The sequence below is a fragment of the Chanodichthys erythropterus genome, chromosome 24 (genome assembly GCF_024489055.1).
Source record: "Chanodichthys erythropterus isolate Z2021 chromosome 24, ASM2448905v1, whole genome shotgun sequence".
Taxonomy (NCBI): Eukaryota; Metazoa; Chordata; class Actinopteri; order Cypriniformes; family Xenocyprididae; genus Chanodichthys; species Chanodichthys erythropterus.
The window spans coordinates 22541600-22559310 of record NC_090244.1 but is presented as its reverse complement, the minus strand read 5'-3'; the positions used below and the strand labels follow the sequence as shown (position 1 = coordinate 22559310).

Here is a 17711-nt window from a genome sequence, read left to right as displayed (position 1 = left end):
AACTCGCAAATATGAAGAAGCACAAGAACAAAGTTAAAATTTCATATCGCGATAAACTCACCAAAGATGCCAGGGACCGTTATTTGGAGAATTTTTCATCCATTCATAACATAGATCTGTACGAGCTGACTGCAGTAAGTTGGAGTGCTACTGACCCCGCATTGCTACCTAAATCATCATACTTAAATATTGTTAACTGTCTTGTTTATGGCATAAACGCATAGTGAACAATTTAAAAACTATCAATCCCTCGAAGATCACAGATATTTCACTAATGGGTGCAGGATTTATTTATGTTCTGAAGGAAGGACTGCGATAACACAGTATAGTAACGATAATGATGTCGTGTTAACTATATAACAAGTGCATGATTAAGGATGGTTTAGTATTATCAGGAAGAATTTTGAACTAATACTACCCTTTTTTTCATGCATTTTTTTTTCTTTATTGCATTAAGTACATAAACCAATGTATAACACAATAAACATTGTTCCAATAAACAAGGCATCATCAGAGATGTATGTAGAATTTAATAGTGTATTTTATTACAGTACATTCTGATATAGTATACCTTTTAGACCTACCTCTGTGTTGTCTGGGTCAATGACATTATGAGTCTTTTTTTTTTCTTTTTCTTTTTTTTGTCCAAAGGCCTTAATAATAATAAAAACAAAGATATGTCATGCAAGTTAAATATCTGATTTACAGATTGTGTATATTATTAATTATCCTGTTAATACTATAAGTGCATATAACATAAATCTACAAATCACCCTGAAAAATTTAATTATACATGCTTTATTGTTCATGCAAGACTGGATAAAGCATCAGCACATTTTTACACTACAATTCTACAAAAGATTCAAACATGCGCTGATTGGATGGTTTCTCTGTGAAAATCTCAAAACAGTCAGTAATCTCTGCTACTCTGTATTTAAACAAAGGAGACATATTTCTGTGCAAATCATCTCTGTATGCCCATACAGCTGAAAGCTTCAGGTTTGCATAGATATGACACAGTTTCATTGAATGTTCTGTATACCGTCTCAGGGGAAACATTAGAAGTGTTGTGCAGGCAGATCAAATCTGAGGTATATTAAGGTTCACAGAAGCATTTGAAATTTGTATTTGTTGCGTCTGGAATCAGAGGCACAAAAAAAAAAAAAAAAAAAAATTGTAACGCCATAAAGGTTCCCAGGTTTGGCAGACCCGTATAGTACATTAACATCATCTCCAAAACAAACATCAGACATCCTGTACATATCAAGTCGGTTTACTTCTGCACATGCAGATCACCATCTCCTCCAGCCTCCTGCATCTTCTCAGTGTGAAGATGATCACTTTCTCCAGCCTGATGGACCATAGTGTCAGCTGACTGACTTGGGTAAAGTTGGTTTTATATTCGCACATCCGTATTCAATAGCCTTGTTAATCACACTACATTGGACATTCAGTGGACATTCACAAGTAAATATGCCATTAAACAATACTTGCCTATTTTGATCGACTGTGAAAAATGTTATAAGTTGACAATCGTTGGTCGTCAATATCATGTCGCTGCTTAAAATTCGCAAACATTAATTTATTGCATATTTATTGGAAAGTCTGAATTTATCAGAAGTCTGAATGTGCAAATATAAAACCAACTTTACCCAAGTAGCTGACTGGATTGTTTTTCCTTAGTGTCTGTGTGTGCATCTCAATCAGCTCTGAGCTCTTGAATCAGTATATTGTGTATACAAATTTTGTGACTGAGACCGTCCTGATCAGTGCCCTAACTAATGAACTAGGGAGCTGATTGAGACACAGCCTGTGTTTAATGCTGATGTGGCCTTAATGTAGGGAGGGATGGTGTCCAGTTGGGGTCAGTCTCCATAATCTTTAAGCAGGCTGATCTGCAATGAAATGAAAAGGTCCACAGACCACAGCTGTAAAAAGTAGTCAGAAAATTAGAATCAGTATATAGATACAGAGCAAAAATGTCGTATCTAAGTATAAAAATGCTGTAGCAAAATTAAGAAAAATAAAATGTAGACATATTCAAGTAAAGGGATTCAGTTTAAATTGACTTGTTTCATAGCACATACAATCCAAAACAATGCGTTGCTATAACGTTTTCTACTTTAGAAAACAGAAACCTCTAACTTACCTTTGTGAAATGTAGAAAGCAAACATACTTGAATGGAGATATCTTGACGAAAGTGATGTTTTGCGTCTCACCGCGGCAACCCGTGCGATCCGGCGCCTCTGTTATTGCCTCTAACGTTACATACTCTCCGTACAGCCTTTTTTCAAGTAGGAAACCGACTAAATCTAATCTCGTAGTAAAGTTTTTGACATTTTCTATCGTGGGACATATTATTGCAGCTTTTCACACAACAAAAGTGTGCCATTTTTACAATGAAAAGTAGCCAAAGAAGAAACAACTCTGCACTGATACAGAGATTGTTTGGATACCTCAGAAATGGCGACGACACCCATAATGCACTTCGGTTTTCACGAGTGTGACGTCACCTGACAAAGACCGATGAAAGTCCCTAAACTCTGCCTAATATCTCCTTTTGTGTCCCACTCAAGGAAAAAGTCTAAGAATAGATAGTATGAGTAAATAATGCATTTTCATATTTTGGTGCAGTGTCCCTTTAAGAGCTAATAGTTCGATCATAGAGTAGGAACTATGCAAATAGATGCAAATATTTAAATAACCGATAGTTCCCCTTTCTATTGTAGCCTACTATAAAGTTATTCGGTACCCGTTGTAGCAGAATATATAATAAAAGCTTATTAAAACTCAGACTGCAGTGTCTGTGACCCGTAATGTCGTTCAGCAGGGTGACCATCAACACAGTCCCGTGATATGAAGCAGCGCGTGACCTTTCCCCTAGTTTCCATCTGCACCGGCACGTCACGTGATCACCGCTGCTGGGGGCTTGAAATATGACTTGCTAATACCAAAGACTGACTTTGCTAATACATAACATACAAAATATGACCTTCATGGTATTTTTTTTTATCTTCATGGTTATATGATGATATTATCACTGTTATAAACAATTATAACAATGACCTTATGAAAATATTATTGCCTTTATGTGATTGAGCTAGGAAGTCTTTGTATTTGTGCTTTAACACTAATATATCAGTCATGTTAATTTATTATGATTATATTAATATGTTTAAAACATTACACTACACATTTAAACTACACTGTAAAAAGTAATATGCTATCTAGTACGCAAAATTTTGGCAAAAGATTACAAGTAATATTATTAATTAAATTCAACAAATAGAATTGAGTTAGAATAAATGTAATTAATTCCTTAAATTTCAACCATTTAAAACGAGCAAAATTTAAGTAAAATTTAAACAAAATTTCTGAATAACAGACAGACGTCAAAGATGAATTAAAGGATTCAAATGACATTTTCCTGATAATTTACTCACCCCCATGTCATCCAAGATGTCCATGTCTTTCTTTCATCAGTCGAAAAGAAATTAAGTAATTTTCAATTTTTGATGAAAACATTCCAGGATTATTCTCCTTATAGTGGACTTCAATTGGCCTCCAAACGGCTGAAGGTCAAAATTACAGTTTCAGTGCAGCTTCAAAGGGCTTTAAACGATACCAGATGAGGAATAAGGGTCTTATCTAGAGAAACGATCTGTCATTTTCGAAAAAAAATACAGCTATATGTGCTTTATAAACAGATGATGGAGAAAAAAAAAAAAAGAAACTGGTACCGTGTTCGTTCCGTAAGTTGAATAGCGAAGGCGCTATTTTTTGAAGAATGTGGAAACGTTAAGTACGTTCAAGGCAATATTTTGTTTATATAAAGCATATACAGTTGTATTTTTTTCAAAAATGGCTGATCGTTTCGCTAGATAAGACCCTTATTCCTCATCTGAAACTCTTTTAAGAACTCTTTATTTTTTATTGCCAACATTGAAGACACCTGATGATAACAAGCAGAATCACTGAAGGAAAGAGAAATGCAATAATTAACAGAGGTTTAGATGTTGATGTTGTTTTTATTGAAAATATATGGTGTTTAATCTGGTTGGGCAGTTTGACTCTTTGCCTTTTATGTCAGTTTGTGGTTCTTATAATAGTGTTTGGTAATTTTACACATTTTAAATGGTTGACTTTTAAGGATTTCATTTGATTAATTCTAACTCAATTTTTATATGTTGAATTTAATTAATCACATTGCTTATACTCTGTTGCCACAATTTTATTGAGTAGCTGTGTATTGCTTTTTACATTGTAGCACGCCGAACAGTTAATTAGTTACTGTGCTTTCAAATGAAACTTTTGATTCATGCCTTTTGATATATATTCATATTTGTTTTCCTGAACAGTCCCCTGTCATCCATTGGTTGGACAAACAGATAGACCTGACCCTAATTCACATAAGTGGTTAAAGGGTTAGTTCACCCAAAAATGGAAATTCAGTCATTAATTACTCACCCACGTCGTTCTACACCCGTAAGACCTTCGTTCATCTTCAGAACACACATTAAGATATTTCTGATAAAATTCGATGGCGCAGTGAGGCCTCCATTGCCAGCAATAACACTCCCTTTTTCAATGCCCGGAAAGCTACTAAAAACATATTTAAATCAGTTCATGTGACTACAGTGTTTCAACCTTAATATTACAAAGCGACGTAAATACTTTTTGTGCACCAAAAATAAAAACTAATGACTCAACAATATCTAGTGATGGTGATTTCAAAACACTGCTTCATTAAGCTTTATGAATCTTTTGTTTCAAATCAGTGGTTCAGAGTGTGAATTAAACTGCCAGAGTCATGTGAACTATTGAAGTTTTAAAACACGTATGACGTAATGAAGCCTCTTTTACTGAAATCATGAGATTTTGGCTCTCTGAACCACTGATTTGAAACAAATGATTCATAAAGCTTTAAAGCTTCAGTTGTGTTGCTGTGTTGTGCTGGTCGGGATGATAATACAAAACAAACAATGTTTTAATAGCTAAATATTTTTACATATAGTAATCTCTGTGCATTAAACTGGAATAGGAAAAATATTGTTGTTTTTATCACTAGAAAAAATGACACACATTACGTTTAAAGGTGCCCTAGAATTAAAAATTGAATTTATATTGGCATAGTTAAATAACAAGAGTTCAGTACATGGAAAAGACATACAGAGAGTCTCAAACTTCATTGTTTCCTCCTTCTTATATAAATCTCATTTGTTTAAAAGACCTCTGAAGAACAGGCGAATCTCAACATAACACCGACTGTTACGAAACAATAGCGGAAAATGGCAGATGGAGCGATAATAACTGACATGATTCTTGATATCATGATATTTTTAGTGATATTTGTAAATAGTCTCTCTAAATGTTTCGTTAGCATGTTGTTAATGTACTGTTAAATGTGGTTAAAGTTACCATCGTTTCTTACTGTATTCACGGAGACAAGAGAGCTGTTGCTATTTTCATTTTTAAACACTTGCAGTCTGTATAATTCATAAACACAACTTCATTCTTTATAAATCTCTCCAACAGTGTGTAATGTTAGCTTTAGCCACGGAGCAAAACCTCAAACTCATTCAGAATCAAATGTAACGTTAAACATCCAAATAAATACAATACTCACATAATCCGACGCATACATGCAGCATGCATAACGAACACTTTGTAAAGATCCATTTTGAGGGTTATATTAGCAGTGTAAACTTTGTTTATGCACTGTTTAAGGCAAGCGCGAGCTCCGGGGGCGGAGAGCGCGAGCATTTAAAGGGGCCGCAGCATGAATCGGCGCATTTCTAATTATGCCCCAAAATAGCCAGTTAAAAAAATTAATAAAAAAAAAATCTATGGGGTATTTTGAGCTGAAACTTCACAGACACATTCAGGGGACACCTTAGACTTATATTACATCTTGTAAAAAAACATTCGATGGCACCTTTAAAGAGATAGTTCAACCAAAAATGAAAAGTATCCCATAATTTACTCAACCTCAAGCCATCCTAGGTGTATATGACTTTCTTCTTTTAATGCAATATGATTTATAAATTCATGACCCCTTTAAATTTTCACTTTATAATGATTTCTCCAAAAAGTCAGACGCCATTGTGACCTATCAAACATCCATGCAGCTTTATTTACATCAGATTGATGTTTACAATACAAGCGCTTGTGAAAGAGTCACAGAGGTCATGAATAAAGCACATTCTGTTATCTGTTCAGTCATGCAGCTAAATGCTTGAGGTCACATTGAACAGTAGAACAAGTGCGATTAGATTACTACTAATGTTTAATTACAGCAACATATTGTGTGAGGTTAACATTAAGTGGCTTTATTTTACGTCATACAATTTTTGTTCATGTACTGTCTTTAACTGATCATTTTTCAATTCAGCTTTCTACTCAAATTGTGACAAACTCATACAATTTGTAATTCATGTTTTGTATTACATTAGAGAAATGCATTCTTTCTCATCTCGTTTAGTACTAAAATCCCTTAAAGGGAGTCATTTCAAGTCAAGTCACCTTTATTTATATTGTTTTATACAATACAGATTGTTTCAAAGCAGCTTTACAGTGATAACATGAAAATGATTCATTGGTGCAAACAAGAGTTCATTTCGGCTGTACAGCAGTATAAAAGAAAGAAAATAGTGGCATTGTTAATCTGAAGTCAGTTCAGTGTTGATTCAGTTTTCGTTGTAAAGATAATTATTTTATCTATAAAGCAGCTCTGCAGAAAACAGCTCATCCAGCTTGTCCAGCTTATCCAATAGTGTCAGTGCAGTCAAATCAATAATATTTAAAGGGTTAGTTCACCCAAATATGAAAATGATCCCATAATTTACTCACCCCCAAGCCATCCTATATGTATATGACTTCTTTCAGCCGAACACAATCGGAGTTCTATTAAAGGTGCCCTAGAACGCTTTTTCACAAGATGTAATATAAGTCTAAGGTGTCCCCTGAATGTGTCTGTTAAGTTTCAGCTCAAAATACCCCATAGATTTTTTTTTTTATTCAGTTTTTTAACTGCTTATTTTAGGGCATCATTAAATATGAGCCGATTTAGGCTGCGGCCCCTTTAATTCTCGTGCTCACCGCCCCCCGGAGCTCGCGCTTGCCTTAAACAGCACAAAGTTCACACAGCTAATATAACCCTCTAAATGGATCTTTACAAAGTGTTCGTCATGCAGCATGTCTAATTGCGTAAGTATGGTATTTATTTGGATGTTTACATTTGATTCTGAATGAGTTAGCTCTGTGGCTAAAGCTAACATTACACACTTTTGGAGAGATTTATAAAAAATGAAGTTGTTTTTATGAATTATACAGACTGTTTAAAAAATGAAATAACAACATGGCTCCTTTCTCTGTGAATATAGTAATAAATGATGGTAACTTTAACCACATTTAACAGTATATTAGCAATATGCTAACGAAACATTTAGAAAGACAATTTACAAATATCACTAAAAATATCATGATATCATGGATCATGTCAGTTATTATTGCTCCACTTGCCATTTTTCTCTATTGTCCTTGCTTGCTTACCTGCATAAAGTCTGTTGATATGGCTGTGCACAGCTCCAAACGTTAATACTGGCTTGTCTAATGCCTTGAACATGGGCTGACATATGCATGAATTTGGGGGCGTACATATTAATGATCCCGACAGCTGCGTCTCAGTCTGTGTTATTTTGAGATTCGCCTGTTCTTCTGAGGTCTTTTGCACAAATCAAATTTACATAAGAAGGAGGACACAATGGTGTTTGACACTCATTGTATGTCATTTCCATGTAAAGGACTCTAATTATTTAACTGTGCCGAGGTTAGAATAAATCGCGATAATGAATATTCACGATATTGTAATCGTCGGCACTTCAGAATACTGTAAATAATAATTTATTACCAATTATTAATTTTTTATAAGGCAATTAAGAATACTTTACCCATCATTCGTATAAAATTCACAACACCGCTGTATTCTGCGTCAAAAGGACAGATGTAAACAATCCCAACGTGCACGAGAAGCACATGGCGGAACCAGTGAAGGAGACGAGCTGAATGAAAGTGCACGTTCACTCTCTGACAGCAGAGGGCGCTGATGGAACAGTAGCGTACAGCGGTTACCACAGAAACCGTGCAAACAAAGTAACTGCGCTAGTGAAGTTTTTAAAATGCTTCAAACAGCCATTCATTTTTTTGTAATCTCAGTGTTGTTCATCACAGCACCAAATACTGAATACTTAAAAAAGACTTAAAAAGAATATTTATTTTCAAACCTAAACATTTTTATATTTTAATCTGGACTACAACATGCCCTAATGATTAGAAATGTTCTGATTATTTGTTATTGTTCAGTAAAACTTTGAAAACATACAGCTTCATTAGTTAACATGTTAATTCATTATCACTAAACTGACAATAAAAATACTTATAAAGTATTAAGTATTATTAATTAATGTTAATTTCTTAGTTACTATTTAATAACATTACTAAAATCAAAATAACTTATTTAATGGACCTGTGATAAAACTAACAATGATCAATTGTGTTTCTAAACTGACATTAACAAAAAATAACACTTTCTGTAACAAATGTAGCTATTGCTCAATCTTAGTTAAGTGTTATCTGTTGTTCTTTATAGCCTAATTCTTTTGCATTTTAATCTGTTTGAAAATTTCAGTCAGAGTTGTTTTTGTTTTATTACAAAGAGTTCTTAAACCTATTAAACTATGACAAAAATGGTTTTACAACTTATTTTAATATCGTGATAATACCGTATACCGTGATAAAAGCTTCATCAATTAATCGCAACATGAAAATTTGATACCGTCACATGCCTAGCCGAGGTAAATTCAATTTTCAATTCTAGGGCACCTTTAAACAATATTCTGGCTCTTCCAAGCTTTATAATGGGAGTGAATAGTAACCAAGATTTTGAAGCTCAAAAAAAAAGCACATCCATCCATCATAAAAGTAATCCATACGATTCCAGGGGGTTAATAAAGGCCTTCTGAAGTGAAGCGATGCATTTTTGTAAGAAAAATATCCATAATTATAACTGTATAAACTGTTTTTTCTCATGATTTTAGCATTTAGAAACCAAATTTATGAGACAGTTGTTGTCAAATTTTATTGATGATTTAAAATATGAAATTTAATCGTAAGCTTGAAGAACAGCATTGAAGAATTTGATGTTTTCCCATTCAGAGAGATAGGAGCTGCACTTGCATGACTGAAATAGCTGCCCGAGAGGCGTTTCAAAGATGGCCGCCAAGTTAAAGGGTTGGTTCACCCAAAAATGAAAATTATAGTCTATAAAGTTATAATTATGGATATTTTTCCTACAAAAATGCATCACTTCACTTCAGAAGGACCCCCTGGAGCCATATGGATTACTTTTATGATGGATGGATGTGCTGTTTTGGGCTTCAAAATCGCGGTTACTATTCACTCCCATTATAAAGCTTGGAACAGCCAGAATATTTTATAATATAAATCTGATTGTGTTTTACTGAAATAAGAAATTCATATACACATAGGAATGCTTGAGGGTGGGTAAATTATGGGATAATTTCTATTTTTGGGTGAACCAATCCTTTAACTTGGCGGCCATCTTTGAAACGCCTCGCGGGCAGCTATTTCAGTCATGCAAGTGCAGCTCCTATCTCTCTGAATGGGGAAACATCAAATTCTTCAAGATTTAAAATCACCAATGAAATCTGACAGCAACTGTCTCATAAATTTATGGTTTTTAAATGCTAAAATCATGAGAAATGTGCATTTTTCAATGTGCATGTGCATTCATCTCAGAACACTGAGAGCGTTCGGAGCTTCTAACAGCAGCTACAGTAACACTTTTTTTAACAACTTTACCAATCGCTGATTGGCTCTTTTATTTAGAAGGCGGGACTTATTCAACCATATTGCGCATTGCACTTTCTCCCATTCACAGTAATATGAGTGCACTGTCTTTGTATATCTAAAGTCTTTGATACTACCATCTGACACATCACTGTACTATGGAGCAGTTGTTTTTTTCACATTCATAATAGCGATTTAGAAAGTTTCAGCACAATCTTCCAAGTCATTTAGCCAATCTGTTCAATAAAACTATTTTTGACTCTTGTCTAAAGGCTCTTTTGCTCTTCACCGTCACAGTGACAGTGTGCAGTCAGCATGGCAGAAGCGCATCAGGCGGTGGCCTTCCAGTTCACCGTCACTCCTGATGGCATCGACCTGCATCTGTGTCACGAGGCCCTGCGCCAGATCTACCTGTCAGGCCTTCACTCCTGGAAGAAGAGGTTCATCAGGTTCAAGGTGACCTCACAGCTGACTTTCCAATGGAAATGATTAAAGAGTTACTATACATGAATAATGCTATCTAATCAGTACTGGGCTTGTCACTTTGAAAAATCAAAGTTGAATTGATTTCTTTGTGCTCTGAAAATGATTGCTAAGCCCTTTTTTAAAGTTGTATTTGAACTGTGATGTGTGAATATGTAAAATCGCTTTTAATATATATATTAAATATAACATATTTAATATATATATAAATATATATAAAATATAACATTATATAAACATATATAAAATATAACATTATTCTTTGTTTCTGTAGAATGGTGTCATGACTGGAGTCTATCCAGGAAGTCCTTCGGGGCTCCTGGTTGTTTTGGTGGGTTACATGTCCACCACCAAATATGCCAAAATAGACCCCTCCCTTGGGATATTCACTAAACTGTCGACACATATACCAATCAGGTATGTCAAAGAACAGTCATCTGTTAGTCATTAGTTATTAACAATGTATTTGGAATCTGTTAATGGGAAAATGTTCAGCTGTTGAAAGTTCAAAGTCATGTGCAAACATGAAGGTTTGATAATTTGCTTTGATGTACTTTTATTGTTTTGTTTTTTTGTTTGGTTGGTTGGTTTTTTGCTTTGTTTTGTTTTTTGTTTTGTTTGTTTTGTTTTTGTTGGCATGTTTTATATTTTTAAATTTATGAAGTTGATAGCAGGAGATGATCAAAATCCGAACACAAGCATCAAACATTTCTGTTTGTAGGTTTTTAATCTTCAAAACAGATTACAATGTTATATAAGTAACTTCCTGAACAGTTTTTATTACTGTATCACATGCAGTCTGCCGGCTTACTTTATGAGCAGTTACACCACAAACAATCCCATGTCTCTGAAATTCTTATAAAAATTTATTATTTTAATAAAATATATTAACTGTAAAATGAATTAATTAAAATTCTAGTTAAAGGGTTAGTTCACTCAAAAATAAAACTTCTGTCATTTATTACTCACCCTCATGTCCTTCCAAATCGTAAGACTTTCTTTCATCTTCAGAACACAAATGAGGATATTTTTAATAAAATCAGAGAGATTTCTGTACCTACATTGACAGCTACACAACTACCACTTTGCCACTTCGAAAGGTTCATAAAGAGATTGTAAAACTAATCCATATGAATTGAGTGGTTTAGTCTAAATTTTCTGAAGAGACTCCATCACTTCATATGATGAACAGATAGAATTAAAGCTTTTTTTCACATTTACGTAAAAATTGATCAGCAAACATAAACAGAAGCTTAACCGAACCTTCTTGATGCACGAGAACAAATCTCATTTGTTCTTGAGGAAGTTCAAATGTGGTTCATAACACATGAATGAACCTCATTGGTTCTTGTAGAAGCTCAAACGTGCTGCGTAACACATGAGGATGAACCTCATTGGTTCTTGCAGAAGCTCAAACGTGCTGCGTGCTGCGTAACATGAGAATGAACCTCACTGGTTATTGAGGAAGTTCAAATGTGGTTTGTAACACATGAGGATGAACCTCATTGGTTCTTGAGGAAGGTCAAATGTGGTTCGGAACATGAGAATGAACCTCATTGGTTCTTGTGGAAGCTCAAACGTGCTGCGTAACACGAGAATGAACCTCATTGGTTATTGAGGAAGTTCAAATGTGGTTCGTAACACATGAATGAACCTCATTGGTTCTTGTGGAAGCTCAAACGTGCTGCGTAACACGAGAATGAATCTCACTGGTTATTGAGGAAGTTCAAATGTGGTTCGTAACACATGAATGAACCTCATTGGTTCTTGTGGAAGCTCAAACGTGCTGCGTAACACGAGAATGAATCTCACTGGTTATTGAGGAAGTTCAAATGTGGTTTGTAACACATGAGGATGAACCTCATTGGTTCTTGAGGAAGTTCAAATGTGGTTCGTAACACATGAATGAACCTCACTGGTTCTTGAGGAAGCTCAAACGTTCTGCGTAACACGAGAATGAACCTCATTGGTTATTGAGGAAGTTCAAATGTGGTTCGTAACATGAGAATGAACCTCATTTGTTCTTGAGGAAGCTCAAGCGTGCTGCATAACACAAGAATGAACCTCATTGGTTCTTGAGGAAGTTCAAATGTGGTTCGTAACACGAGAATGAACCTCATTGGTTCTTGAGGAAGTTCAAATGTGGTTCGTAACACAAGAATGAACCTCATTGGTTCTTGAGGAAGTTCAAATGTGCTGCGTAACACGAGAATGAACTTCATTGGTTGTTCTTGCTGAAGCTCAAACGTGCTGTGTAACACGAGAATGAACCTCATTGGTTCTTGCACGTCAAGTGAACATGCTTGAGCTTCCATTTACCACGATTGATGTGTGAGTTGATTAATGTTTATATATGAATAAAAGCTTAAATTAAAACTGTTCATCATAAAAAGTGATTGAGTTTCTTCAGAAATTTTGGACTAAACCACTCAATTCATATGGATTAGTTTTACGATCTCTTATGAACTTTTTGAAGCGTTAAAGTTGTAGTTGTATAGGCTGTCAATGGAGGGACAGAAAGCTCTCAGATTTCATTAAAAAGATTTTCATTTGTGTTCTGAAGATGAATGAAAGTCTGCAGGTTTGGAATGACATGAGGGTGAGTAATTAATGACAGAATTTTCATTTTGGATGAACTAACCCTTTAAAGGACATCTGGTATTTATTATGATTTTAAAGTAGTGCACTGAAATAAAATCTGTATTACTACAGCATTGTAGTACAGCAACTACAGTATTTTGGTGGAAACTATGGTACTTTTTGAAAAGGGCATTGCAGATGATTTCTCACCTAATAATTTCCCTGCAGTAAGTACGTGACAGAAGAAGGGCAGCGAATTGTTGGTGGTGTGCTGGTTGGGACAGGATTGTGGATTACTGTGACTTTCGTTATGAGGAACATCCTTAAGTACTTGCTGTCCTGGCATGGCTGGATGTTCAATCGCCATGGATCTTTGTCCCTGAAAACAAAGATTTGGCTGGTGAGTTTGGCCTTGATGGAGAATTTTACTTAAAGGAATAATGTACCTGAAAAATATCAGCCATTTTGTGATTTTTAATATTTAGATGAACTATTTGTTTAACACTTCAACCCAGCTTTGAAAATATTTCCCTTTGTATATTCAACGAGAGTCCAAAGTCTTAATGCATTTGTTTTATAACATAATTTCAGCACTGTTCCAGCAAGTGTTTTCCGAGTCATGGTTTTATTTTGGAAAGTATTCGTGCTTGTCTCACGTCTCACTCTTGACCCAATGTTATCACCTCAGGTATTGGTGAAGTTATTTTCTGGGCCAAAGCCAATGCTGTACAGCTTTCAGAGTTCACTACCGCGGTTACCAGTGCCTACTGTAAAAGACACCATCAGAAGAGTAAGTAAGCATTTTCATTGTGTCTTAATATTATCCAATTTTTTAATAGATCAAATATGACATACTGAATTTACAACCATTTAAACCATTTTTTAGTAACCTCACTTCTTCACATCTATATTGTTCAGTATCTTGAGTCAGCTCGTCCTCTGATGGACGATGAACAGTACAAACGTATGGAGGGGTTGGCAAAGGACTTTGAGAAGAACTTGGGCCCCAAACTGCAGTGGTACTTGAAGCTCAAATCCTGGTGGACCTCCAATTACGTAAGTTCACACTGCACCTACAGTTCAAAGGTACTCTCAACTTTTCTTGAAGGATTTAGGGAACATTTTAAAAAATTTCCAGTCTTATTATATCTATAAAAATGCCTTAGAACCTATATTTCAAGTATGTCTTTCTTTCAAAATAACATGAGGCTTCTTAAATAATGAACCTTAATGTACCTTTATTTGAGATTTGTGCCTTAAAATATGAATATTTAACTTTGTTCTGCTGTCATCCTCTCAGGTCAGCGACTGGTGGGAGGAGTATATTTACCTCAGAGGTCGAGGGCCAATCATGGTCAACAGCAACTACTATGCAATGGTTTGTTTGTTTTTTTTGTTTAAATAAATAAATAAATAGTCAAATTGTCAAAAACATATTCAAGATGATGAAATTCAAAAATAATCCATTAAAATATGAGAGAATTTAACTTTTTTTGCTTGTAGTGCAAACTATTTTCATAAATCTACCATCCGGGTCACGGCACCAATTTTGTGGTGTAGTGATTAAAGGGATAGTTCACCCAAAAATTAAAATTTTCTCATGATTTACTCGTCCTCAAGCCATCCTAGGTGTATATGACTATCTTCTTTCTGATGAACACAATCAGAGTTATATTAATAAATATCCTGACACATCCGAGCTTTATAATGGCATTGAGCGTTATCAACGAGTATGAAGATGAAGAAAGTGCATCCATCATAAACGTACTCCACACAGCTCTGGTGGATTAATAACAACTTTCTGAAGTGAAGTGATGCATTTGTGTAAGAAAAATATCCATATTTAACAAGTTATAAAGTAAAATATCTAGCTTCTGCCAGACCGCCTTCCTTATTCAACAAACTTTACTTTTTATAAGTTGAATACGAAAGGCAGAGTACGTAGCGTAAAAAGTATATGGCGGAAGCGAGATATTTTACTTTATAACTTGTTAATTATGGATATTTTTCTTACACAAACGCATCACTTCACTTTAGAAGGCCTTATTAACCCCCGTGTGGAGTACATTTTGCTTTGGATGGATACACTTTCTTGAGCTTCAAACTTATTGGTCCCGTTCACTGCCATTATAAAGCTTGGATTCGTCAGGATATTTATTAATATAACTCTGATTGTGTTAACTAATCTTTTAAAAAAATGTCCTGGCTCTTCCATGCTTTATAATGGTAGTGAAGGGGGTGTGAGATTTTGAAGCCCAAAACAGCACATCCATCCATCATAAAAGTAATCCATATGGCTCCAGTGGGTTAATGAAGGCCTTCTGAAGCGAAGCGATGGGTTGTAAGAAAAATATCCTTATTTAACACATTATAAACTATTTTAACTAGCTTTTGGCAGACGGCCGTACACATCGCTTTACAGAGAAAGAGTAACTTCTGACCCTACTCCTACATCATACGTCACTTCAGAGGTTACTCTTGTGACGCAAGTCAACTTGCGCAGTATGCATACGGAAGCTAGTTATTTTAGTTTATAAAGTTTAAATTACAAAAACTCATCGCTTCACTTCAGAAGGCCTTTATTTACCTCCTGGAGTCATATGGATTACTTTTGTGATGGATGGATGTACTTTTTTAGGCTTCAAAACAAAATGGTACCATTCACTCCCATTATAAAGCTTGGAAGATTTGGGATAGTTTTTAATATAACCCTGATTGTGTTTGTCTAAAAAGAAGATGAGGCTTGAGAGTGAGTAAATCATGGGATAATTTTCATTTTTGGGTGAACTATCTCTTTAAGGCTTAGAGTTGGTGACTGGAAAGTTGCTTGTAACTAATTTAACTCTAGGTTGCTCAAGGGAGATTAGGTGTTAGATTAGATGTTCCTGTAATAAGTTCATAACACTGTTCAACGGTAACATCTCAGGAAAGTCAATCAATGTCACTTTCTCTTTCCTTATTAGGACTTCCTCTATGTGATCCCCACTTCCCTCCAAGCCGCCCGTGCCGGCAATGCCATCCACGCCATCATGCTGTACAGAAGAAAACTGGACAGAGCACAGATCAAACCAGTGAGTCTGTAACACAAGCATATTTGTCTGTAGGATAATGGCTTAGTTTTACCACTGATTACCATACAATTACCACACCAGAATATCCACCTTAAAGGCCTGTTCACGCCAAGAACAATGTTTTTATCATTCATCAGCTGGAAAAAATTGCGAAATCGATTCCTACAGTTTCTTTGTGTCATTATTGTTATAGTTGTGGTGTGGATTCTGCAATTCTTTGTTGTAACTGTTATAAGCATAAATGTTATTGTTATATTTATCATCCTTGGTGTGCCTACATAATAGTTTTCCCCAAAAGTAAAACATTTTGGTATCATCTCACCTGGATGAACCATGGAACACAAAGATATTTTGCCGAATGTCCCAGCAGCTGCTAATAACAAAAACTAGCCAATTTGACTCGTGCCCTTTTGAAGTCAGACAATAGCTTTCTGTGAAACAGGCCAAAAAAACTCTCAAATCTTTTTCTCACTGGTGTAATGGTGTTAAATGACAGTGGTTTTACTGACTGGCCAGGATTGAATGTCAGTCTGTTCCTCACGCAAAGTACTGACTCTTTTGGATGAACTTTTCCTTTAGGTATATTACGTTCTCCTGGATTGTTAATGTTTTATAGGTGTTACATAATGTTACATGGTAATGTATGGGTCAGTGGTGGTAAAGTACTACTCAGAACTTCTGATGAAACATTAACTTCTGTCAATTGAGCTTCAGTGATCACAAGGTCTTTGACTTCACAGAAGGAAATGAAGAGGCTTGGGCTTGTTGGTTAGTTTATTGCTTTTATTTGTAGATACATTATGTAAAAAGAAATATTGCAGTAGAGGTAGTCACCATGAATAAAATCTTGGCGTGAGTCACTATATATTGTTATAGCTGTATATATGTCACAATGTAGTTTTTACATGATCATTACATTATATATTGTATCACATTTTTGAGTGCAGTGAATTAATTATACTATTTACAGTATACTATATTATTAAGTATATATACACACTATTATTTAAAAGATTGGGGTTGGTATTTATTTTTTATTTTTTTATGTTTTTTGAAAGAAGTCTCTGATGCTCACCAAGGCAGCACTTATTTGTAAAAATACAGTAAAACAGTAATATTGTAAAATATATATATATATATAATATATAATATATAATATATAATATAACGTGCTTGCCTCCTTCCTGATTTTTTTTTTCTTTTTGCGAGTTTGTCACACTTGAATGTTTTAGATCATCAAACAAATTTAAATATTAATCAACGATAACACAAGTAAACACAACATGCAAGGCAAAACCAAATCCAAACCCACATGGCCCTGTGTGAAAAAGTGCTTGCCCCCTAAACCTAATAACTGGTTGGGCCACCCTTAGCAGCAAAAACTGCAATCAAGCGTTTGCGATAACTTGCAATGAGTCTGTTACAATGCTGTGGAGGAATTTTGGCCCACTCCCATCTTTGCAGAATTGTTGTAGTTCAGCCACAATGGAGGGTTTTCGAGCATGAACCACCTTTTTTAAGATCATGCCACAGCATCTCAATAGGATTGAGGTCAGGACTTTGACTAGGCCACTCCAAAGTCTTCATTTTGTTTTTCTTCAGCCATTCAGAGGTGCACTTGCTAGTGTGTTTTGGATCATTGTCCTGCTGCAGAACCCAAGTTTGCTTCAGCTTGAGGTCATGAACAGATGGCCGGACATTGTCCTTCA

The 17711-nt window shown here is 35.1% G+C and overlaps 1 protein-coding gene across 2 annotated transcripts in view; it reads left to right on the top strand.

Annotated features, from left to right (window-relative positions):
* cpt1ab (carnitine palmitoyltransferase 1Ab (liver)) overlaps nucleotides 1-17711 on the top strand; it is a 42768-nt gene that overhangs the window by 1272 nt on the left and 23785 nt on the right. For both annotated transcript variants that reach the window (XM_067378804.1, XM_067378805.1), the window contains exons 2-8: nucleotides 10166-10324; nucleotides 10626-10768; nucleotides 13160-13331; nucleotides 13620-13721; nucleotides 13850-13987; nucleotides 14232-14309; nucleotides 15895-16002. In XM_067378804.1, the coding sequence (XP_067234905.1) occupies nucleotides 10184-10324; nucleotides 10626-10768; nucleotides 13160-13331; nucleotides 13620-13721; nucleotides 13850-13987; nucleotides 14232-14309; nucleotides 15895-16002 (882 nt within the window). In that variant the 5' untranslated portion in view covers nucleotides 10166-10183. The remainder of the gene's footprint in view (nucleotides 1-10165; nucleotides 10325-10625; nucleotides 10769-13159; nucleotides 13332-13619; nucleotides 13722-13849; nucleotides 13988-14231; nucleotides 14310-15894; nucleotides 16003-17711) is intronic.